The sequence below is a fragment of the Lithobates pipiens genome, unplaced genomic scaffold (genome assembly GCF_037356315.1).
Source record: "Lithobates pipiens isolate NorthernLeopardFrog02 unplaced genomic scaffold, aLitPip1_a1.2 Scaffold_3, whole genome shotgun sequence".
Taxonomy (NCBI): Eukaryota; Metazoa; Chordata; class Amphibia; order Anura; family Ranidae; genus Lithobates; species Lithobates pipiens.
Window position 1 is genome coordinate 282,727,303 of NW_027507790.1, and position 23,045 is coordinate 282,750,347.

The 23,045-nt window shown below is 52.7% G+C and overlaps 2 protein-coding genes across 4 annotated transcripts; both read right to left on the minus strand.

Moving 5' to 3' along the window:
- Positions 1–2,018: 2,018 nt before the first annotated feature.
- On the minus strand, positions 2,019–10,688 carry APOOL (apolipoprotein O like). 3 transcript variants are annotated; one of them, XM_077463224.1, is made up of 9 exons: positions 10,538–10,688; positions 9,582–9,686; positions 8,226–8,345; positions 7,041–7,095; positions 6,875–6,973; positions 4,684–4,775; positions 4,420–4,536; positions 2,867–2,996; positions 2,019–2,231 (listed from the first exon to the last, which is right to left on the minus strand). In XM_077463224.1, exons 1-9 carry the CDS (start codon positions 10,547–10,549, stop codon positions 2,170–2,172), a joined length of 792 nt encoding a protein of 263 aa, XP_077319350.1. In that variant the 5' UTR covers positions 10,550–10,688; the 3' UTR covers positions 2,019–2,169. The 3 variants fall into 3 exon arrangements, with proteins under 3 accessions (XP_077319350.1, XP_077319349.1, XP_077319347.1); XM_077463223.1 differs by having other exon boundaries at positions 2,019–2,264; positions 10,538–10,687; XM_077463221.1 differs by having other exon boundaries at positions 2,019–2,267; positions 10,538–10,687.
- A 4,573-nt stretch (positions 10,689–15,261) lies between these two features.
- On the minus strand, positions 15,262–22,154 carry LOC143941191 (TLR adapter interacting with SLC15A4 on the lysosome-like). The gene is made up of 2 exons (XM_077463225.1): positions 21,994–22,154; positions 15,262–18,570 (listed from the first exon to the last, which is right to left on the minus strand). Exons 1-2 carry the CDS (start codon positions 22,105–22,107, stop codon positions 17,767–17,769), a joined length of 918 nt encoding a protein of 305 aa, XP_077319351.1. The 5' UTR covers positions 22,108–22,154; the 3' UTR covers positions 15,262–17,766.
- Positions 22,155–23,045: the final 891 nt, after the last annotated feature.

A 23,045-nucleotide genomic window follows, 5' to 3' on the forward strand; every position in this document is an offset into this window, starting at 1 on the left:
ATGGGATGTTTACATTCATTATAGACCCCGGATCCCTCCATAAAGAGGACCCGCCGCCTCCTATTACTGTCACATGGGATGTTTACATTCAATATAGCCCCCGGATCCCTCCATAAAGAGGACCCGTCACCTCCTATTACTGTCACATGGGATGTTTACATTCATTATAGACCCCGGATCTCTGCATAGAGGACCCGTCACCCCCTATTACTGTCACATGGGATGTTTACATTCATTATAGACCCCGGATCTCTCCATAAAGAGGACCCGTCACCTCCCATTACTGTCACATGGGATGTTTACATTCATTATAGACCCCGGATCTCTCCATAAAGAGGACCCGTCACCTCCTATTACTGTCACATGGGATGTTTACATTCATTATAGACCCCGGATCTCTCCATAAAGAGGACCCGTCACCCCCTATTACTGTCACATGGGATGTTTACATTCATTATAGACCCCGGATCTCTCCATAAAGAGGACCCGTCACCCCCTATTACTGTCACATGGGATGTTTACATTCCTTGCGACAGCAACAAAAGTGAAAACATTTTTTTTTTTAAAGGGGCAATGTATAAAAAATTAAAATAAATAAAAAAAAATTTTTTTTTTGAAGCGCGCCCCCCCGTCACAGCCAACTCCCGCACCCACTGCACTAATCGCAGCCAACTCCCGCACCCACCAATCACAGCCAACCCCCTGCCCACCAACCAATCGCAGCCAACCCCCACACCCACCAATCGCAGCCAACCCCCGCACCCACCAATCACAGCCAATCCCCGCACCCACCAACCAATCGCAGCCAACCCCCACCAATCACAGCCAACCCCCGCACCCGCCAATCGCAGCCAACCCCCCGCACCCGCCAATCGCAGCCAACCCCCGCACCCACCAACCAATCACAGCCAACCCCCGCACCCACCAATCGCAGCCAACCCCCCCGCACCCACCAATCGCAGCCAACCCCCCCGCACCCACCAATCGCAGCCAACCCCCCCGCCAACCAATCACAGCCAACCCCCGCACCCTCCAATCACAGCCAACCCCCGCACCCACCAATCACAGCCAACCCCCGCACCCACGAATCGCAGCCAACCCCCCACACCAATCGCAGCCAACCCCCCGCACCCACCAATCACAGCCAACCCCCCGCACCAATCGCAGCCAACCCTCCCGCCAACCAATCGCAGCCAACCCTCCCGCCAACCAATCGCAGCCAACCCCCACCAATCACAGCCAACCCCCGCACCCACCAATCGCAGCCAACCCCCCGCACCCGCCAATCGCAGCCAACCCCCGCACCCACCAACCAATCACAGCCAACCCCCGCACCCACCAATCGCAGCCAACCCCCCCGCACCCACCAATCGCAGCCAACCCCCCTGCACCAATCGCAGCCAACCCTCCCGCCAACCAATCACAGCCAACCCCCGCACCCACCAATCACAGCCAACCCCCGCACCCATGAATCGCAGCCAACCCCCCACACCAATCGCAGCCAACCCCCCCGCACCAATCGCAGCCAACCCTCCCGCCAACCAATCACAGCCAATCCCCACACCCACTGCACCAATCGCAGCCAACTCCCGCAACCACCAATCGCAGCCAACCCCCCTGCACCCACCAATCGCAGCCAACCCCCCGCACCAATCGCAGCCAACCCTCCCGCCAACCAATCACAGCCAACCCCCGCACCCACGAATCGCAGCCAACCCCCCACACCAATCGCAGCCAACCCCCCCGCACCAATCGCAGCCAACCCTCCCGCCAACCAATCACAGCCAATCCCCGCACCCACTGCACCAATCACAGCCAACCCCCTCACAACCAACCCCCACACCAATTGCAGCCAACCCCCACGCCCACCGCACCCTTCCCCCGCAGCCAAACCCCTTATAACCAACTCCCACAGCAATCACAGCCAACCCCCGTGCCCACCGCACCCAACCCCCGCACCAATTGCAGCCAACCCCCACACCCAACACAGCAGACCTCCAGAAGGACAGGGCACCGGGTACATGAGAAACATTTTTATTTTATCAAACATGAGGAGTAAAGAGGAGCTCCGGACTCGGCAGGTTACAAAAATTGTTCTGGCAGAAATGAGCGTACAAAGCCTCCCCTACATAGAATATATATATATAGAGGATCCGTCCCGGGTCACATTCAGGATCTGGTGCTGTACATATCCACATCTTCCGGGTGGGACTGTCCGTGGTCTGTCAGGCCTGGAGGAGCTACAAATACAGATTTCTTCACTGCTGCTGAGAGAGAGAGAGAGAGAGAGAGAGAGAGAGAGAGAGAGAGAGAGAGAAGACCACCAGTCATGTGACCGGAGTAGGGGTATTAGGGGGCACTTTAGTTTTGTCTCTGTGCCGTTCCCCCCCCCCCCCCCCATGTAGTGTCACCTGTCCCCTACATACACCCCTCCCCCCTACTGTAGTGTCCCCACATGCAGTGTCCTCTGTCCCCTTATGTAATGCCCCCTGCACCCTACACCCCCCCCCCCGTAGTGCACACCCTTGTGCCCCCCATGTCTCCAAGCACACTCGTCTTCACAACCACTTTCATAATAATAATAATAATAATAATAATAATAATAATAAATAATTGCATCAACATTTTTTTTTCCCCAATAAGTAGAAAATAAATTTGCTTCTTTGCTGTACAGAAACCTCCTTCCAGATAAGCGGAGGGTGGATTTAGATGGGGGGGGGTTGGTGAGAACATTTTATTCCATAACAATTCCCGGGAGTCACTGATTGGCGGTGGGAATCGTCCAATCACAGCTCTCCTCCTCTTCACATCTACCCAACACATAGAAGAGATCCCTTTTATTAATGACCCCCGACACGCGGATTACCTGGGGGGTCACTCGCACTGCTGCCCTCTTGTGTAGGTTCAGGAGAGGCGGGAGGTTCTGCATGCTCGGCTCTGATTGGTTCCTCTGCCGTGCTCTCCGTCTCATTGGTCGTCTCTTCTCTCGGAGGTTTCTGATCACAGAATATTAAAGATTTATTTCAAAAGGAGCCGCTGCATGAAAAAGAGTAAAACCGATCGCTATTCCCGCCATAAGACACAATGTAACTAATTCTAAACCAATCAATTCTGGGCGCTGATCACATGACTTTCTGGGCTGATCCGATTGGGTGTAACGAATCCAAAACACTGAAGCAGAGAAGATGAAGCCGTTTATTTTGCGAAACGTTATAATTAAAAAGGAACAACAATGTTTGCCGATTTCTCAGTGTGCAGGCGCCACCTAGTGGATGTCCTTCTCCTAGCAGCTGGAAATATATCATTGCCTCTGTTACTCTGTCCTCACCACCACAGGACCAATATACAGGCTTATGGTAAAAAAAAAAAAGAAAAAAATGAATAAAATAAAAACCCACCCAGGTCATGATATGCAAATAAATAAAGAACATGCCGGTAAGTATCAGTACAGCACCGGCAACTTACATCAAGTAATAGGACATCATGGGAAAGACTGTCTGCGACTGGGGGATGGCGCCCCCGCCCCTCTCTCTGCGACTGGGGGAATAGCGCCCCCCGCCCCCCTCTCTGCGACTGGGGGAATAGCGCCCCCCGCCCCCCTCTCTGCGAGTGCGGGAATAGCGCCCCCGCCCCTCTCTCTGCGACTGCGGGAATAGCGCCCCCGCCCCTCTCTCTGCGACTGCGGGAATAGCGCCCCCGCCCCTCTCTCTGCGACTGCGGGAATAGCGCCCCCGCCCCTCTCTCTGCGACTGCGGGAATAGCGCCCCCGCCCCTCTCTCTGCGACTGCGGGATGGCGCCCCCGCCCCTCTCTCTGCGACTGCGGGATGGCGCCCCCGCCCCTCTCTCTGCGACTGCGGGATGGCGCCCCCGCCCCTCTCTCTGCGACTGCGGGATGGCGCCCCCGCCCCTCTCTCTGCGACTGCGGGATGGCGCCCCCGCCCCTCTCTCTGCGACTGCGGGATGGCGCCCCCGCCCCTCTCTCTGCGACTGCGGGATGGCGCCCCCGCCCCTCTCTCTGCGACTGCGGGATGGCGCCCCCGCCCCTCTCTCTGCGACTGCGGGATGGCGCCCCCGCCCCTCTCTCTGCGACTGCGGGATTAGCGCCCCGCCCCTCTCTCTGCGACTGCGGGATGGCGCCCCCGCCCCTCTCTCTGCGACTGCGGGATGGCGCCCCCGCCCCTCTCTCTGCGACTGCGGGATGGCGCCCCCGCCCCTCTCTCTGCGACTGCGGGATGGCGCCCCCGCCCCTCTCTCTGCGACTGCGGGATGGCGCCCCCGCCCCTCTCTCTGCGACTGCGGGATTAGCGCCCCGCCCCTCTCTCTGCGACTGCGGGATGGCGCCCCGCCCCTCTCTCTGCGACTGCGGGATGGCGCCCCCGCTCTCCTCCTGGGTAATTTTACAGCACAGGGACACGTACCTCATTATTGTCTGCCGGCGTTGAGTCGCTTTCCTTCTTCTGAGGCTCCGCCTTCCATAATGAGCTCACAGAGTCATACGTCCAATGGCCGGCATTATACAACTTTTTACCTGTAACCTGAGATGGGAAAAATCCCCCCCCAAAAAAATAATCAAAACTGGGGAGATGATGGACAGCGAGGGGTCTGGTGAATGGAGAACATTGAGGAGATGATGGACAGCGAGGGGTCTGGTGATTGGATGACGGACACAATAATGATTTTACCTTTGCAAAAATGACGGCGTGTGCCGGATAGCAGACGGACGCACCCAGTGCTGTCAGACCCACCGGATACACAACTTTCTTCAGCCGGGATCCTGCACAGATCACACAACACTCACAATTATGTCTCAGCCACTTGTCACAACCTCCGACCCCAATATACATATATATACTGTGTACAAGGTGCGGTGTGCAGGTGGATTAGGCGGTTATGGTTGAAGCCATCACCTATCACCCCGCTATATCTTCCTTCAGCCTCTAGAACACTTTTAGAAGCGGCAGGAGAGGACGTCCCCCACCCCCGCCCGCCATTCCCGGGCTCACCGCTTCCACCGGTTTGCCCAAAAAAAAAGGATCCGATGTTGCGGCCGGCTGGTCACAGAGGTGGAGAGAGGCCAGATTGTCTCTAATCACCTCTATGGCCTTGGAGGACTGGAAGTAAATAAGTCAAAAAGACCCAAATCTCTCCTTTTACCTCCAACAGCAAAATAAATAAATAAAAAAAAAAAAAAAAAAAAAAAATGGATCTTTTCCTTAATTTTATTTTTTTGAAAAAAAGGAAAAGATCCATTTTATTTATATATTTTTTCTCATATACAAGAGGACCTGTCATGCTTTCTTCTATTACAAGGGATTTTTACATTCCTTATAATAGGAATAAAAGTGACACTTTTTTTTTTTTTTTAAACGCGCCCTCATATAAAAGTGGTGTTCAAACCACACATGTGAGGTATCGCCGCGATCGGCAGAGCGAGAGCGATAATTCTAGCACTAGACCTCCTCTAACTGAAAACGTGCAACCTGTAGAATTTTTTTAAACGTCACCTATGGAGATTTTTAAAGGGTAAAAGTTTTGTCGCCATTCCACGAGCGGGGGCGCAATTTTGAAGCGTGACGTGTTGGGTATCAATTTACTCGGCGTAACATTATCTTTCACAATATAAAAAAGAATTGGGCTGACTTTACTGTTGTCTTATTTTTTTATTAAATAAATTATTTTTCCCCAAAAAAGTGCGCTTGTAAGACCGCTGCGCAAACACAGTGTGACAGACAGTATTGCAACGACCGCCATTTTATTCTCTAGGGTGTTAGAATAAAAAAAAAATATATATAATGTTTAGGGGGTTCTAAATAAAAGGAAGGAGATGGGCGGGCAGTGAAAACAGGCAGGGGAAGCTCCATTAGCATTGCTGATTGTCATACCAAACGGCCACCACAAGAGGGCGCCAGATTCCAGAAGGAATCATAGGACCGCAGAAGGCCTCAATTACCGGCCACTGGCGGAACGGCAGTGACGCGATGACCAGGGGGGGGGGGTCCATGGAGACAGGATACCCCCAGCTGTGCTGCCCCAGGAGCCAGGTCACTAATTCTAGTCGTAAATGCGACCTGGCGCCCGGGTTTTGTTGAGCCCTGGCATACACATATGTAAACCGGTCTTTCGCAGCGCACATGTGAGGTATCACCGCGGTTGTTAGAGTGAGAGCGATAATTCTATCTCTAGATCTTCTCTGTAACCTGTAAAACATAATTACAATGTCCCCTATGGAGATCTCTAAGTACCGCAGTCTGTCACCATTCTACCAGCGGGCGCTATTATAAAGCGCGACATGTTGGGTATCTATTTACTCGGCGCAACATCATCTTTCTTATTTTACAAAAAAAAAAAATTGTGGTATATATTGTTTTTTTTTTTTATTATTCTCTAAAAAGTTTATTATTTCCAAACAAAAATGTAAAAAAAAAAATTGCAACAATCCTCATTTTATTTCCTAGAGTCTCTGCAAAAAAAACAAAAAAAATAGAAAAAAAATAAAGAAATTTAGGGGTTGTAAGTAAATTTCTAGCAAAGAAAATACCGACTTTAACTTATAAATACATTTTCCTGAAGGTTCTTTTTGTTTACTATAACACTGAACCTTAACCCCCCCCCCAAAACTTTATTGCTATTACAAGGGATGAACAACACCCTTTGTGATAACACGGACAGCGACAGGTCCTCTTTATGGGGGTCCATCAGATCTCTCCTCTGGGCTCCAATGTGACCGATCAGACACAGATCACTCTCCCACCTGAGGAAGCCTCTAAATGTACGGGTGGCAGGAAGTGGATAACTTTCCCACCTGAGGAAGCCTGTAAATGTTTGGCGGGCAGGAAGTGGATAACCGCATAAAACAAAGTAGGGAACGCTCACCTCTTCGGGACAGAATCAGGCCGGCCAATCCGCTGATGGTAATGATGCCGACCCGCGGCAGGAACTCGGGGGGCGGGTTCTTCAGGTAGACATAACTGTCTGTATAACAAAACACAATAAATATCCGGCAAATCTTCAGAAAGTGTCACCCCTCCCCCTCCCTCACCTTGTGTGAGCCGAATCGTTTCCACAACTCCATTCCTCACCGCGTCACCGGCGTTCTGAGAGGAGAATTCACAGCAAATAATACAATCCATCATTTCCCGACCAATCATCTCATCTCAACTGTTTTCTAGAAATGACTGGAACTCCGCCCTCAACCTTCCTGAAAAGCAGAGACCCCGGAGAATAGAACGGCGGCAACTGCAATTCTTTTCTGCACTTCATCCAGGAAGTGTCCTCAATCCCCCACCCCCCGGGACAGGAAGTGTCCTCACCCCCCACCCCCCTGGGACAGGAAGTGTCCCCCCCCCCGGGACAGGAAGTGTCCTCATACCCCCCCACCCCCCGGGACAGGAAGTGTCCTCATACCCCCCCACCCCCCGGGACAGGAAGTATCCTCATACCCCCCGGGACAGGAAGTGTCCTCATACCCCCTGGGACAGGAAGTGTCCTCATACCCCCCCACCCCCCGGGACAGGAAGTGTCCTCATACCCCCCGGGACAGGAAGTGTCCTCATACCCCCCGGGACAGGAAGTGTCCTCATACCCCCCGGGACAGGAAGTGTCCTCATACCCCCCCGGGACAGGAAGTGTCCTCATACCCCCCCACCCCCGGGACAGGAAGTGTCCTCATACCCCCCGGGACAGGAAGTGTCCTCATACCCCCCCACCCCCGGGACAGGAAGTGTCCTCATACCCCCCGGGACAGGAAGTGTCCTCATACCCCCCCACCCCCCGGGACAGGAAGTGTCCTCATACCCCCCCGGACAGGAAGTGTCCTCATACCCCCCCACCCCCCGGGACAGGAAGTATCCTCATACCCCCCCGGGACAGGAAGTGTCCTCACCCCCCCCCCACCCCCCAGGACAGGAAGTGTCCTCATCCCCCCCCACCCCCCGGGACAAGAAGTGTCCTCACTCCCCCCCCCCCCAAGACAGGAAGTGTCCTCATCCCCCCCACCCCCCGGGACAAGAAGTGTCCTCACCCCCCCCCCCCCCCGCAAGACAGGAAGTGTGTTACAGTAAAAGGCCTCATGGCAGTGCCAGGCCAATGGTGGAAGGATACAAACTTATTTTTTTATATTGAAATTATATGGAGGTGGCTTAAAAACAACCAACGCGTTTCGGCGGATCTCCTCGTCCTCCATCAGGGGCAGAATATTAGGAGGGGATGTGGAGGAGTCTCTTACCTTACCCCATATCACAAGGGGGGACAATGTGGAGCGCACCGCAGAGAAGGAGCGCTGCACCCGGCCCGGATCTTCTTCAATGAATCTGGACTCCCGAGGAGGAGCGGAATACACCGACAACTACAAGAGAGCCGAGAAATATACATCACATCTGTGTTACAATGTACAGTCTGATCACTGGGGGAGGGGAGACTGAGGAAATGACTCCTCCCCTTCTACAAAGTTACAATGTACAGTCTGATCACTGGGGGAGGGGAGACTGAGGAAATGACTCCTCCCCCTTCTACAAAGTTACAATGTACAGTCTGATCACTGGGGGAGGGGGGGGACTGAGGAAATGACTCCTCCTCCTTCTACAAAGTTACAATGTACAGTCTCATCACTGGGGGAGGGGGGGACTGAGGAAATGACTCCTCCCCCCTCTACAAAGTTACAATGTACAGTCTCATCACTGGGGGAGGAGAGACTGAGGAAATGACTCCTCCTCCTTCTACAAAGTTACAATGTACAGTCTGATCACTGGGGGAGCGGGGGACTGAGGAAATGACTCCTCCCCCTCTACAAAGTTACAATGTACAGTCTCATCACTGGGGGAGGAGACTGAGGAAATGACTCCTCCTCCTTCTACAAAGTTACAATGTACAGTCTCATCACTGGGGGAGGAGAGACTGAGGAAATGACTCCTCCCCCTCTACAAAGTTACAATGTACAGTCTCATCACTGGGGGAGGGGAGACTGAGGAAATAACTCCTCCCCCTTCTACAAAGTTACAATGTACAGTCTGATCACTGGGGGAGGGGAGACTGAGGAAATGACTCCTCCCCCTTCTACAAAGTTACAATGTACAGTCTGATCCCCGGGGGAGGGGAGACTGAGGAAATGACTCCTCCCCCTTCTACAAAGTTACAATGTACAGTCTGATCCCCGGGGGAGGGGGGACTGAGGAAATGACTCCTCCCCCTTCTACAAAGTTACAATGTACAGTCTGATCACTGGGGGAGGAGACAGAGGAAATGACTCCTCCTCCTTCTACAAAGTTACAACGTACAGTCTGATCACCGGGGGAGGAGAGACTGAGGAAATGACTCCTCCCCCTCTACAAAGTTACAATGTACAGTCTGATCACTGGGGGAGGGGAGACTGAGGAAATGACTCCTCCCCCTTCTACAAAGTTACAATGTACAGTCTGATCACTGGGGGAGGGGAGACTGAGGAAATGACTCCTCCCCCTTCTACAAAGTTACAATGTACAGTCTGATCACTGGGGGAGGAGAGACTGAGGAAATGACTCCTCCCCCTTCTACAAAGTTACAACGTACAGTGTGATCCCCGGGGGATGGGGGGTAAAGATCTCACCTGGTGAGGACTCAGGGGGTGTCCCTTGGGGTCCCGGTCGGACACGGCGTACAGCCCGTAGGAGGAGAGGACCAGGCCAGCCGGCAACGCCGCCAACTTCAGGATCTGCAGAGGAGACAACATGGAGAGTGAGAATAGAGGGGGAGGGGGATGAAGGTGGGGGAGGGGCTGTGTAAATAGGGAACCAATCACAGGACAGATCTCCTTCATCCAGCTCCTCCCCCTCCCATCCCCCACCCCTATTCCCAGCTGTAGAAATGACAGGAGGCGGAGTCAGGGGATGGGGGATCCAATCAGATTTGCTCAGTAAGAGATGAGATTCTCCACCATTCATCTGTGTGACCTTCCCCCGCACCTGTGTGCAAAACTACCGGAGGAAGCTGACAGGAAAGATCCTCCCCCTCCCCCCTCTTCATGACTTCTCTTCTAATGACAGAGCAAAGCCCCTCCCCCAACAGAGCGCCCCTCCCCCTGGGACTCCCAGCCCCTCCCCCAACACAGCACCCCTCCCCCTGGGACTCCCAGCCCCTCCCCCTGGGACTCCCAGCCCCCCCAACAGAGCGCCCCTCCCCCTGGGACTCCCGGCCCCTCCCCCAACAGAGCGCCCCTCCCCCTGGGACTCCCAGCCCCCCCAACAGAGCAGCCCTCCCCCTAGGTCTCCCAGCCCCTCCCCCAACACAGCGCCCCTCCCCCTGGGACTCCCAGCCCCCCCAACAGAGCACCCCTCCCCCTAGGTCTCCCAGCCCCTCCCCCAACACAGCGCCCCTCCCCCTGGGACTCCCGGCCCCTCCCCCAACATAGCGACCCTCCCCGGGATCACCCTAAAATTGGTGCCCCGCCCACCAGGGAATTTCTTCCCCCCCCCCCTCGTGTCCGGCAGGACAGTTGAGATCTCACACCCCGGGGACACTGTGGGGTGTGGTTGGGGGGGGGGGGGCGCCTCGGTCTTCTCTCACCTTGGCCACCATGACAGATCCGCCCTCCGACCACTTCCGGTCATGTGATCACAACTTTAATCCAATCGCGCTGCGGGGGGCGGAGTTCAGCGGAGAGTTTCTTTCCTGACATTGGACGAAATTCGGGGGCGTGTCTTCCACCTTCAGAATGGACAGAGATTGGTGAGGCCCGCCCACTGCGCTGTGCACGTGACTGCGAACAGCATGGTGGGAAGTGAGCCGTCACCATGGTAACCGGCAGTGTGTACAGTGATGAGTAACCAGAATTTATTTTCTCTCCATCGCACTGTTTGTGTCATTAGCCCCTCCCCCCATATAAGTCATAGAACATCAGTGTGATGTCATATAGGGGGCGGTGACGCTTTCAGTGAATGGATATATTGTATCTTCCCAGATCTTTGGAGATGATTGGTTGTTTTTTGCGGGGTGCAGCGTACTCTTGTGTCCCCCAATAACCCCATTTCCTATAACCGCAGTCTACGGGGGGAGGGGCACCATCCACGGCATCAGAACTACATCTGACTCCCGGAGTCCTCTTTTATAAGAGCGGGGTGACACTTTATATTTGTAACATTTCTAGATATTTCATATAAAATGTTATCTCTGTTTTATCAGTTTATTGTCAGATCGCATCTGATTGGATGGAGCCGCCTGACCTAACCCGGCTGTTCTGGATGAGGGAAGGAGGTTCTCCAAGATCTTACAATACACGGCCCCGTCCATTGGCCCCTCAATGCAGTAGGTCAGCCTGGACCTTTATCAGAGAAACAGCCCCAAATCATCATCTTCCCCCCTCCGTGTGTGACTGTAGGGATGGTGTTCATGTTCCCCCCGCCGTGTGTGACTGTAGGGATGGTGTTCATGTTCTCACCTCCATGTGTGACTGTAGGGATGGTGTTCATGTTCCCACCTCCGTGTGTGACTGTAGGGATGGTGTTCATGTTCTCACCTCCATGTGTGACTGTAGGGATGGTGTTCATGTTCCCACCTCCGTGTGACTGTAGGGATGGTGTTCATGTTCCCACCTCCGTGTGTGACTGTAGGGATGGTGTTCATGTTCCCCCCTCCGTGTGTGACTGTAGGGATGGTGTTCGTGTTCTCACCTCCATGTGTGACTGTAGGGATGGTGTTCATGTTCTCATCTCCGTGTGTGACTGTAGGGATGGTGTTCATGTCCCCACCTCCGTGTGTGACTGTAGGGATGGTGTTCATGTTCCCACCTCCGTGTGTGACTGTAGGGATGGTGTTCATGTTCCCACCTCCGTGTGTGACTGTAGGGATGGTGTTCATGTTCCCACCTCCGTGTGTGACTGTAGGGATGGTGTTCATGTTCCCACCTCCGTGTGTGACTGTAGGGATGGTGTTCATGTTCCCACCTCCGTGTGTGACTGTAGGGATGGTGTTCATGTCCCCACCTCCGTGTGTGACTGTAGGGATGGTGTTCATGTTCCCACCTCCGTGTGTGACTGTAGGGATGGTGTTCATGTTCCACCTCCGTGTGTGACTGTAGGGATGGTGTTCATGTTCCCACCTCCGTGTGTGACTGTAGGGATGGTGTTCATGTTCCCACCTCCGTGTGTGACTGTAGAGATGGTGTTCATGTTCCCCCCTCCATGTGTGACTGTAGGGATGGTATTCATGTTCCCACCTCCGTGTGTGACTGTAGGGATGGTGTTCATGTTCCCCCCTCCATGTGTGACTGTAGGGATGGTATTCATGTTCCCACCTCCGTGTGTGACTGTAGGGATGGTGTTCATGTTCCCACCTCCGTGTGTGACTGTAGGGATGGTGTTCTTAGGGTCATAGTCACCATTTTCCTTCCTCCAAACACGGCGAGTCGAGTTGATGCCAAATAGCTGAATTTTGGTCTCATCCGACCACAGAACTTTCTCCCCCAATCCTTCTCTGAATCATTTAGATGTTCATTGGGAGACTTCAGACAGTCTCTACATGTGTCTTCCTGAGGAAGAGGACCTGTACATGTGTCTTCCTCAGGAGGGGGATCTGTCCATGTGTCTTCCTCAGGAGGGGGATCTGTCCATGTGTCTTCCTGAGGAGGGGGACCTGTACATGTGTCTTCCTGAGGAGGGCGACCTGTACATGTGTCTTCCTGAGGAGGGCGACCTGTACATGTGTCTTCCTGAGGAGGAGGACCTGTACATGTGTCTTCCTGAGGAGGGGGACCTGTACATGTGTCTTTCTGAGGAGGGGGACCTGTACATGTGTCTTCCTGAGGAGGGGGACCTGTCCATGTGTCTTCCTGAGGAGGGGGACCTGTCCATGTGTCTTCCTGAGGAGGGGGACCTGTCCATGTGTCTTCCTGAGGAGGGGGACCTGTACATGTGTCTTCCTGAGGAGGGGGACCTGTCCATGTGTCTTCCTGAGGAGGGGGGACCTGTACCTGTGTCTTCTTGAGGAGGAGGACCTGTACATGTGTCTTCCTGAGGAGGGGGACCTGTACACGTGTCCTCCTGAGGAGGGGGACCTGTACATGTGTCTTCCTGAGGAGGGGGACCTGTACATGTGTCTTCCTGAGGAGGGGGGCCTGTACATGTGTCTTCCTGAGGAGGGGGACCTGTCCATGTGTCTTCCTGAGGAGGGGGACCTGTCCATGTGTCTTCCTGAGGAGGGGGACCTGTCCATGTGTCTTCCTGAGGAGGGGGACCTGTACATGTGTCTTCCTGAGGAGGGGGACCTGTCCATGTGTCTTCCTGAGGAGGGGGACCTGTCCATGTGTCTTCCTGAGGAGGGGGACCTGTCCATGTGTCTTCCTGAGGAGGGGGACCTGTACATGTGTCTTCCTGAGGAGGGGGGCCTGTACATGTGTCTTCCTGAGGAGGGGGACCTGTACATGTGTCTTCTTGAGGAGGGGGACCTGTACATGTGTCTTCTTGAGGAGGGGGACCTGTACATGTGTCTTCCTGAGGAGGGGGACCTGTACATGTGTCTTCTTGAGGAGGGGGACCTGTACATGTGTCTTCCTGAGGAGGGGGACCTGTACATGTGTCTTCCTGAGGAGGGGGACCTGTACACGTGTCCTCCTGAGGAGGGGGACCTGTACATGTGTCTTCCTGAGGAGGGGGACCTGTACATGTGTCTTCCTGAGGAGGGGGGCCTGTACATGTGTCTTCCTGAGGAGGGGGACCTGTACATGTGTCTTCCTGAGGAGGAGGACCTGTACATGTGTCTTCCTGAGGAGGGGGACCTGTACACGTGTCCTCCTGAGGAGGGGGACCTGTACATGTGTCTTCCTGAGGAGGGGGACCTGTACATGTGTCTTCCTGAGGAGGGGGGCCTGTACATGTGTCTTCCTGAGGAGAGGGACCTGTCCATGTGTCTTCCTGAGGAGGGGGGCCTGTACATGTGTCTTCCTGAGGATGAGGACCTGTACATGTGTCTTCCTGAGGAGAGGGACCTGTCCATGTGTCTTCCTGAGGAGGGGGACCTGTACATGTGTCTTCCTGAGGAGGGGGGCCTGTACATGTGTCTTCCTGAGGAGGGGGACCTGTACATGTGTCTTCCTGAGGAGGAGGACCTGTACATGTGTCTTCCTGAGGAGGGGGACCTGTACACGTGTCCTCCTGAGGAGGGGGACCTGTACATGTGTCTTCCTGAGGAGGGGGACCTGTACATGTGTCTTCCTGAGGAGGGGGGCCTGTACATGTGTCTTCCTGAGGAGAGGGACCTGTCCATGTGTCTTCCTGAGGAGGGGGGCCTGTACATGTGTCTTCCTGAGGAGGGGGACCTGTACATGTGTCTTCCTGAGGAGAGGGACCTGTCCATGTGTCTTCCTGAGGAGGGGGACCTGTACATGTGTCTTCCTGAGGAGGGGGACCTGTACATGTGTCTTCCTGAGGAGGAGGACCTTGTGGGGGCTGCAGGATTTCAGTCCATGGTGGTGTATTGTGTCTCCAATGGGTTGTTTGGTGACTGTGGTCCCAACTGCCTTGAGATCCTTCACAAGCTCCTCCCTGTGTAGTTCTGGGCGGATCCCTCACTTTTCTCATGACCATCCTCACCCCATGAGGAGAAATCTTCCATGGAGCTCCAGACTGAGGACAATTGATGGTTATTTTGTATTTCTTCCATTTGTGAATAATCTCTCCAGCAGTCGTCTCCTCTCACCAAGCTTCTTGCTGATGGTCTTGTAGCCCATTCCAGCCTTGTGCAGGTCTCCAATCTTCTCCCCGACATCCTCTGACAGATCTTTGCTCTTCCCCATGATGGTGAGGATTGGAGGGAAGGGATTCTGTGGACGGGCGTCTTCTATACACATAACGAGTTGTCGTTAGGAGAACCTTCTTACATTGACAGGACTGATCTGTGTACCACATGAGCACCTACTGGAGCCAGTCTGTGGGGGGAGGGTTATTGTTGGTTGGGGATCAAATACTTATTTTACTCCATTAACTCCATTTGTATTGTGTGATTTTCTGGATTTTGGTTGATCTTTTGTCTCCATCATATAAAATACACCTCTGATAAGAATGATAGACCTTCATTTCTATGTAAGGGGGCAAAACTTACACCATCTGCAGGGGAGCCAATCAGCATTTCCCCCACTATATATATATATATATATATATTATATACTGTATATGTGACTCTCTGTGTATATATTATATATACTGTAAATGGTGAAAGGAAAAGGAACGTTGACTGACAGAAGGAGAAGTTGTGGGGGAAGGGATGGCGGTTGGAATAACAGAAGCACACCGATGTGGTAATTTCCTTCAAAATTTTATTACTCAGATTATTTTACAAAAAGCACATCGGGGAGTCACCAAGATCCCCCCCAGATCCTCAGACAGATGGGGGGGTCATTGTCCCTTTATTAATGCATCCCATAAAGTGACATGCTCCCCCCTTCATACTATTGGAAAAGTCCTGTCATGGTTTCAGCTATATACATCCCCCTGCTGGCCCCTCCCACCAGCCGTGATCTGCCTGCATTGCACAGAGACCCAGGGATGACATTACAGGTTATAAGATGAGGTATGTAGAAGCCCAAAGAACCGGTGATGACATCACAGTGTATAAGATAAGGTATGTAGAAGCCCAAAGAACCGGTAATGACATCACAGTGTATAAGATAAGGTATGTAGAAGCCCAAAGAACCGGTAATGACATCACAGTGTATAAGATAAGGTATGTAGAAGCCCAGAGACTCAGTGATGACATCACAGTGTATAAGAGGGCAGCACAGTGGTGTAGTGGTTAGCACTCTCACCTAGCAGTAAAAAGGTCGCTGGTTCGAATCCCAACCACGACACTACCTGCCTGGAGTTTCCATGTTCTCCCTGTGCCTGCGTGGGTTTCCTCCGGGTACTCCGGGTTCCTCCCACACTACAAAGACATGCTGGTATGTTAATTGGCTTCTGTCCAAAATTGCCCCCTAGTATATGAATGGGGACCTTGGATTGTGGCTCCTTGAGGGTAGGGACTGATGTGAGTGTGCAATGTACAGGGATAGGGACAATTGTAGACACTTACCCCAGTTGAACTGGATGGACTGGTGTCTTTATTCAACCTTACTAACTATGAAGATAAGATATGTAGAAGCCCAGAGAACTGGTGATGACATAAGAGACCCGGTGATGACATCGCCGGGTATAAGATGAGGTATGTAATGAAAACAGAGGGGGACAAAGTATAAGCAGATTGCATTATCATGTTGATGGGGAGGGGGACAAAGTATAAGCAGATTGCATTATCATGTTGATGGGGAGGGGGACAAAGTATAAGCAGATTGCATTATCACGTTGATGGGGAGGGGGACAAAGTATAAGCAGATTACATTATCATATTGATGGGGAGGGGGACAAAGTATAAGCAGATTGCATTATCATGTTGATGGGGAGGGGGACAAAGTATAAGCAGATTGCATTATCACGTTGATGGGGAGGGGGACAAAGTATAAGCAGATTGCATTATCACGTTGATGAGGAGGGGGACAAAGTATAAGCAGATTGCATTATCATATTGATAGGGAGGGGGACAAAGTATAAGCAGATTGCATTATCACGTTGATGGGGAGGGGGACAAAGTATAAGCAGATTGCATTATCATATTGATGGGGAGGGGGACAAAGTATAAGCAGATTACATTATCATATTGATGGGGAGGGGGACAAAGTATAAGCAGATTGCATTATCACGTTGATGGGGAGGGGGACAAAGTATAAGCAGATTGCATTATCACGTTGATGGGGAGGGGGACAAAGTATAAGCAGATTGCATTATCACGTTGATGGGGAGGGGGACAAAGTATAAGCAGATTGCATTATCACGTTGATGGGGAGGGGGACAAAGTATAAGCAGATTGCATTATCACGTTGATGGGGAGGGGGACAAAGTATAAGCAGATTGCATTATCACGTTGATGAGGAGGGGGACAAAGTATAAGCAGATTGCATTATCATATTGATAGGGAGGGGGACAAAGTATAAGCAGATTGCATTATCACGTTGATGGGGAGGGGGACAAAGTATAAGCAGATTGCATTATCATATTGATGGGGAGGGGGACAAAGTATAAGCAGATTGCATTATCATATTGATAGGGAGGGGGACAAAGTATAAGCAGATTACATTATCATATTGATGGGGAGGGGGACAAAGTATAAGCAGATTGCATTATCATATTGATGGGGAGGGGGACAAAGTATAAGCAGATTGCATTATCACGTTGATGAGGAGGGGGACAAAGTATAAGCAGATTGCATTATCATATTGATGGGGAGGGGGACAAAGTATAAGCAGATTACATTATCACGTTGATGGGGAGGGGGACAAAGTATAAGCAGATTGCATTATCATGTTGATGGGGAGGGGGACAAAGTATAAGCAGATTGCATTATCATGTTGATGGGGAGGGGGACAAAGTATAAGCAGATCGCATTATCACGTTGATGGGGAGGGGGACAAAGTATAAGCAGATTACAGCTTGAATTAATAATAGTTCTTGACAGACACACATTATAAACATCATTATACCGCAGAGGATAAGGAAATGGTCATTCAGTAGATGATGTTTTCTGTGGTTGAGCGGCGCCCCCTAGTGTCCAGGTCTTTATGTCCTCATCTATAAGTATGTGCAGCTGCTTGAGGAGGTGCCGGGGTCATCCTATGGGGAAAGGTTTTTGAATCACCCCCTTAGTTCTGACCTCCAGTCATGCCAGCGGAGCCTGCGTGTTCCCTATGTCTTGCCGTGTGGTGAGCTGCTACTTGTTTAGGGGCGGATCTTCTTGGACAAAGTGCTGGACGATCTCTTCTTGTTGTCCTGGCTTGAGATGTGGAGGACGGGGGTAATAAACTCAGAGCTGCCCCCGCTGGTGGCACTGCACAGGTACTGCAGTATGGCCTCCCTGGCCCTGGCCTGGTCCATGTTCTGCTCCTGGGACACCATCAGACTCATCTGGTTGAGGTTGACCATCAGGACGTACGGCCAGCCGGGGTTGGAGGACCCGTTGGTCCCCAGCGTCTCCTCGTAGCATTGCTTGTAGAGCTCCTGCATCTTCTTCTCCAGGAAGCCATTGAGGTCGGAGTTGGAGAAGGAAGCAGACGGTAAGGCCTGGTTGCCATGGTTGTCCTCACTGCATTGAGCACTTCCTTCTGGAGGTCCTCCCAGGAGGTGGGTGGGAGGACTGCTGCTGTCAATGTCCACGGAGAGCAGCACTGGGCCATCCTCACACTCCAGGACACAGCCGGAGTCCTTCTTCTTCAGCATGTGGTCTCCTCCGATGTGGAGGTCCGGGTAATTCTTGTAGAGGCTGGCGTAGTTGCTGGACCACGAGGTGTACAAGTCTGGACTACCGCTAGAGGTCAGCACCTCTCCGCCACAGACTCCACCCCCAAGGGGTGTCACCTTGCAGGAACGGCGTTCCTCTGCGCGGTGAACGTTGCTGTGGGGGCGATTCGGGCAAGTCTTCTGGTGTGCTTCATTGGGCCCAGAGCTGCCGTCCATCACCTTCTCATACAGGAGGGTGCTGAGGAAGGCCTCCGACAACATCCTGATGGCGTAGAGTTCTTTCACCTGAAGAAGAAGAATTCATCAATCTACAGAGATAGAGAGTCCACCATACACCACACCAGGCACACTAAACAAGCAGAGGGCTGAAGATCAGGGAATATTCAGTAGGGATCAGCTGAATACATTCCAGGTACATAGACAAGGGGTGTGGAGTCTTAGCCTTGTTCACACTTGCTTCAGAATGCGGCATTGGGCGCTTTTTATAAAGCACTCTGAATTCCGATCAAAGCTCCTCCCACTGAATAAAATGGTCACACATTGTGTTCGCTTCGCTTAAAAAATTATTGCCCATGTCACTTTCTTGAGGCTTCAAAGCGTCTCCAACGCCTCCATAGAAGTCTATGAGAATGCTCACTCACAACACCTGAAGCTTTTGAGAGGCTTTTATTCATCGTTAGCTCAGCTTTGTTTTGGAGGTATTGCAGGTATGAGATATCCCAGGATGCACCGGGAAACCAACAAGTGAAGTGGAAAGACATCATCGGCAGTCACTTCCGATTCATGTGTATATAGTCTGGGGGTGTCTGGTGCAGATGTCCCGTCTGGTGTGCAGCAAGGAGCAGCAGGAAGGAGAGCGGGGTCCGGACTGGAGCCAAGCAAGTAGGGGGCAACACACAGTGTGGGCAACATGAGAAGACTACAGCCGAAGGTGAGTGGAGACTGGAGAGAAGAGACTGAGGATCAGCAGAGCTGGGGGACCGGAGCAAAGAAACTAGCAGATGTCACATGTGGTGTGCAATATAGCGGGAGGTGAGCGGGGACCAGAGAGAGGGAGAGGAGGATCAGCAGAGCTGGGGATTACTTCTGAGCGGGGGATCAGTGAAGCTGGGGGTACTACTGAGCTGGGGATCAGCAGAGCTGGGGGTACTACTGAGCTGGGGATCAGCAGAGCTGGGGGTACTACTGAGCTGGGGATCAGCAGAGCTGGAGGTACTACTGAGCTGGGGATCAGCAGAGCTGGGGGTTACTACTGAGCTGGGGATCAGCAGAGCTGAGGGTTACTAGTGAGTATGGAATCTAGAGGATACGATGTGGAATTAGGGTTAGCATTTGGGTTAGTGTTATAATTAGTGTTGGGGTTATTGGGGTTTGGCTGACATTTGATGTGTGGATGCTCCTGCAGGCGCCACCGGACTCCACAGAGTTCTATAAAGACTAATCACTTCTGTCTCCGCCCACTCCTAATATGACTCCGCCCACTCCTAATAGGACTCTGCCCACTCCTGATGTGACTCCGCCCATTCCCAATAATGAGATAAATCTGATCTCTAGAAGCTGAAAGTGAGAGATCCGCTTCCTCGGCCCGTCTGGAATCCGTCCCGGGATCTCTTTCATTAGAACAGCTTGTAGTTTATTACAGTAATCCTTCAGTGTCATTGTTTTCCTGAGCATTCTGGGACATGCTGGGCCTTGTAGTGCTCCAGCAGTTGCTCCGGCTCTCCTGTCACTTCCTCATGGCCTCACTTTCCTGTTACAATCTCTTTTTATCGGAATACTTTCCTGGCAGTCACATGACAGACAGGAAGATGACTATTGGCTGGTGGGATATAATGGCAGTGTCAGGATACAGGCCGAGGTCAGCAACAGGCAGCCAGTGAGGTACAGGAACATAGGGCAGAGGTGGTGTCAGGATACAGGCCGAGGTCAGCAACAGGTGGGCAGTGAGGTACAGGAACACACACCTCCCAACCTTTTGAGATGGGAATGAGGGACACCTATCAGCAAAAGTATGCAGACATAAGACACACCCCTTGTCACACCTCCTTAAAGGAGAATTATACAAAAATACAAGATTGGTTAAACCCACAAGTGATTTTTTTTACCACTTATATTCCTTTATATTGGGTTTTGGAATTTAAAAATGCAGCAATTTAGAAATCAGATGAAGCTTTAGAGCTGGAAAATACTTTTTGATAGATAAAAAGTGCATTTTATATACAACTATAAAGATCAGAGCAACATGAGGGACAAACGAGAAGGAAAGAGGGACATTCCTTCAAATCAGGGACAGTTGGGATCTATGCAGGAACATAGGGCAGAGGCAGTGTCAGGATACAGGCTGAGGTCAGCAACAGGTGGGCAGTGACGTACAGGAACATAAGGCTTATGCAGTGTTTGGATAAAGGCCGAGGTCAGCAACAGGCAGGCAGTGACGTACAGGAACATAGGGCAGAGGCAGTGTTAGGATAAAGGCAAGGCCGAGGTCAGCAACAGGCAGGCAGTGACGTACAGGAACATAGGGCAGAGGCAGTGTTAGGATAAAGGCAAGGCCGAGGTCAGCAACAGGTGGGCAGTGACGTACAGGAACATAGGGCAGAGGCAGTGTTAGGATAAAGGCAGAGGTCAGCAACAGGCGGGCATTGACGTACAATAACATAGGGCAGAGGCAGTGTCAGGATACAGGCTGAGGTCAGCAACAGGCGGGCAGTGACGTGCAGGAACGTAGGGCAGAAGCAGTGTCAGGATAAAGGCTGAGGTCAGCAACAGGCGGGCAGTGACGTGCAGGAACGTAGGGCAGAGGCAGTGTCAGGATAAAGGCTGAGGTCAGCAACAGGCGGGCATTGACATACAATAACATAGGGCAGAGGCAGTGTCAGGATACAGGCTGAGGTCAGCAACAGGCGGGCAGTGACGTGCAGGAACGTAGGGCAGAGGCAGTGTCAGGATAAAGGCTGAGGTCAGCAACAGGCGGGCAGTGACGTGCAGGAACGTAGGACAGAGGCAGTGTCAGGATACAGGCTGAGGTCAGCAACAGGCAGGCAGTGATGTATAGGAATTTAGGGCAGAGGCAGTGTTAGGATAAAGGCCGAGGTCAGCAACAGGCAGGCAGTGACGTACAGGAACATAGGGCAGAGGCAGTGTTAGGATAAGAGCCGAGGTCAGCAACAGGCAGACAGTGACATACAGGAACATAGGGCAGAGGCAGTGTCGGGATACAGGCTGAGGTCAGTTAGGTAGCGGAGTCCAAAACACAAGCTGGGGTCAGCAACAGGCAGACAAGGATCCAGAAGCCGGTCAGAGGCAAGGCGGGTCATACATTGGAAGGCAGGAGTATCAGGTTGGGTCGTATAGACCATTTGTGGTGTACATGATTGTCTGCGCACACACTGATGAACATGCACACGCTCATACGTGTCTCATACGTGTCTCATACGTGTCTCATACGTGTCTCATACGTGTCTCATACGTGTCTCATACCGACTGCAATGTCATTTATTACAAAAAAAACATCAAATCCTACAGAAACCAGGAGTGGTGGAACCTTCCAACAACAATCCTCCCCTCCCCCCACCATACACACACAGAGCTCCTGCACTGGGTGTTGCAGTCTACCAGCACCAGCTGGGGGCAGGAGCGAGTCCACCATCACCTTCCCCAGACCACAGAAGTCTAGAAGGTCCTATTCTCCATGAGAAGGATTCTTACCACCAGCCGCCCTTCATATCGGAGGAGAATGTTGATGGTAGCGGGTCGGGACCTCCATGGGGTGCTGCCCGGGACTTCCCTCTGACGGCTCGTCGGGGTTCTTCCTCTTTTCATCTTTGAGCCGTGATAAGAAAAGAGAAGTATTGAGGCAATTTCCTCTTTCACAGAATGAAGGAAAAGTGTAAAATGGAACTTCACACAACCGGCAACTTCCCAAACATGCGAGTCCACCGCGCCGCGAGGAGGACCCCGAGATAACGACCCCACCCATAGGAGTGCCGCGCCGCGAGGAGGACCCCGAGATAACGACCCCACCCATAGGAGTGCCGCGCCGCGAGGAGGACCCCGAGATAACGAGGCCAGAACAACGACCCCACCCATAGGAGTGCCGCGCCGCGAGGAGGACCCCGACATAACCACCCCACCCATAGGAGTGCCGCGCCGCGAGGAGGACCCCGACATAACCACCCCACCCATAGGAGTGCCGCGCCGCGAGGAGGACCCCGACATAACGACCCCACCCATAGGAGTGCCGCGCCGCGAGGAGGACCCCGACATAACCACCCCACCCATAGGAGTGCCGCGCCGCGAGGAGGACCCCGACATAACCACCCCACCCATAGGAGTGCCGCGCCGCGAGGAGGACCCCGACATAACCACCCCACCCATAGGAGTGCCGCGCCGCGAGGAGGACCCCGACATAACCACCCCACCCATAGGAGTGCTGCACCGCATAATCCATCCCCCACCCATAGGAGTGCTGCACCGCATAATCCATCCCCCACCCATAGGAGTGCTGCACCGCATAATCCATCACCCACCCATAGGAGTGCTGCACCGCATAATCCACCACCCACCCATAGGAGTGCTGCGCCGCATAATCCCTCACCCACCCATAGGAGTGCTGCGCCGCATAATCCCTCACCCACCCATAGGAGTGCTGCGCCGCATAATCCATCACCCACCCATAGGAGTGCTGCGCCGCATAATCCATCACCCACCCATAGGAGTGCTGCGCCGCATAATCCATCACCCACCCATAGGAGTGCTGC

Excerpts from the sequence above, each read along its gene's own strand:
- APOOL (XM_077463221.1), bottom strand. Across the intron at positions 4,537-4,683 it reads ACGCCGTCATTTTTGCAAAG|GTTACAGGTAAAAAGTTGTA; the intron begins GTAAAATCATTA and ends TTCCCATCTCAG. Across the intron at positions 2,997-4,419 it reads CGCCGGCAGACAATAATGAG|AAACCTCCGAGAGAAGAGAC; the intron begins GTACGTGTCCCT and ends TTCTGTGATCAG.
- LOC143941191 (XM_077463225.1), bottom strand. The coding sequence starts at position 22,107 with ATGAAAAGAGGAAGAACCCCGACGAGCCGTCAGAGGGAAGTCCCGGGC. Across the intron at positions 18,571-21,993 it reads GATATGAAGGGCGGCTGGTG|GTGAAAGAACTCTACGCCAT; the intron begins GTAAGAATCCTT and ends CTTCTTCTTCAG.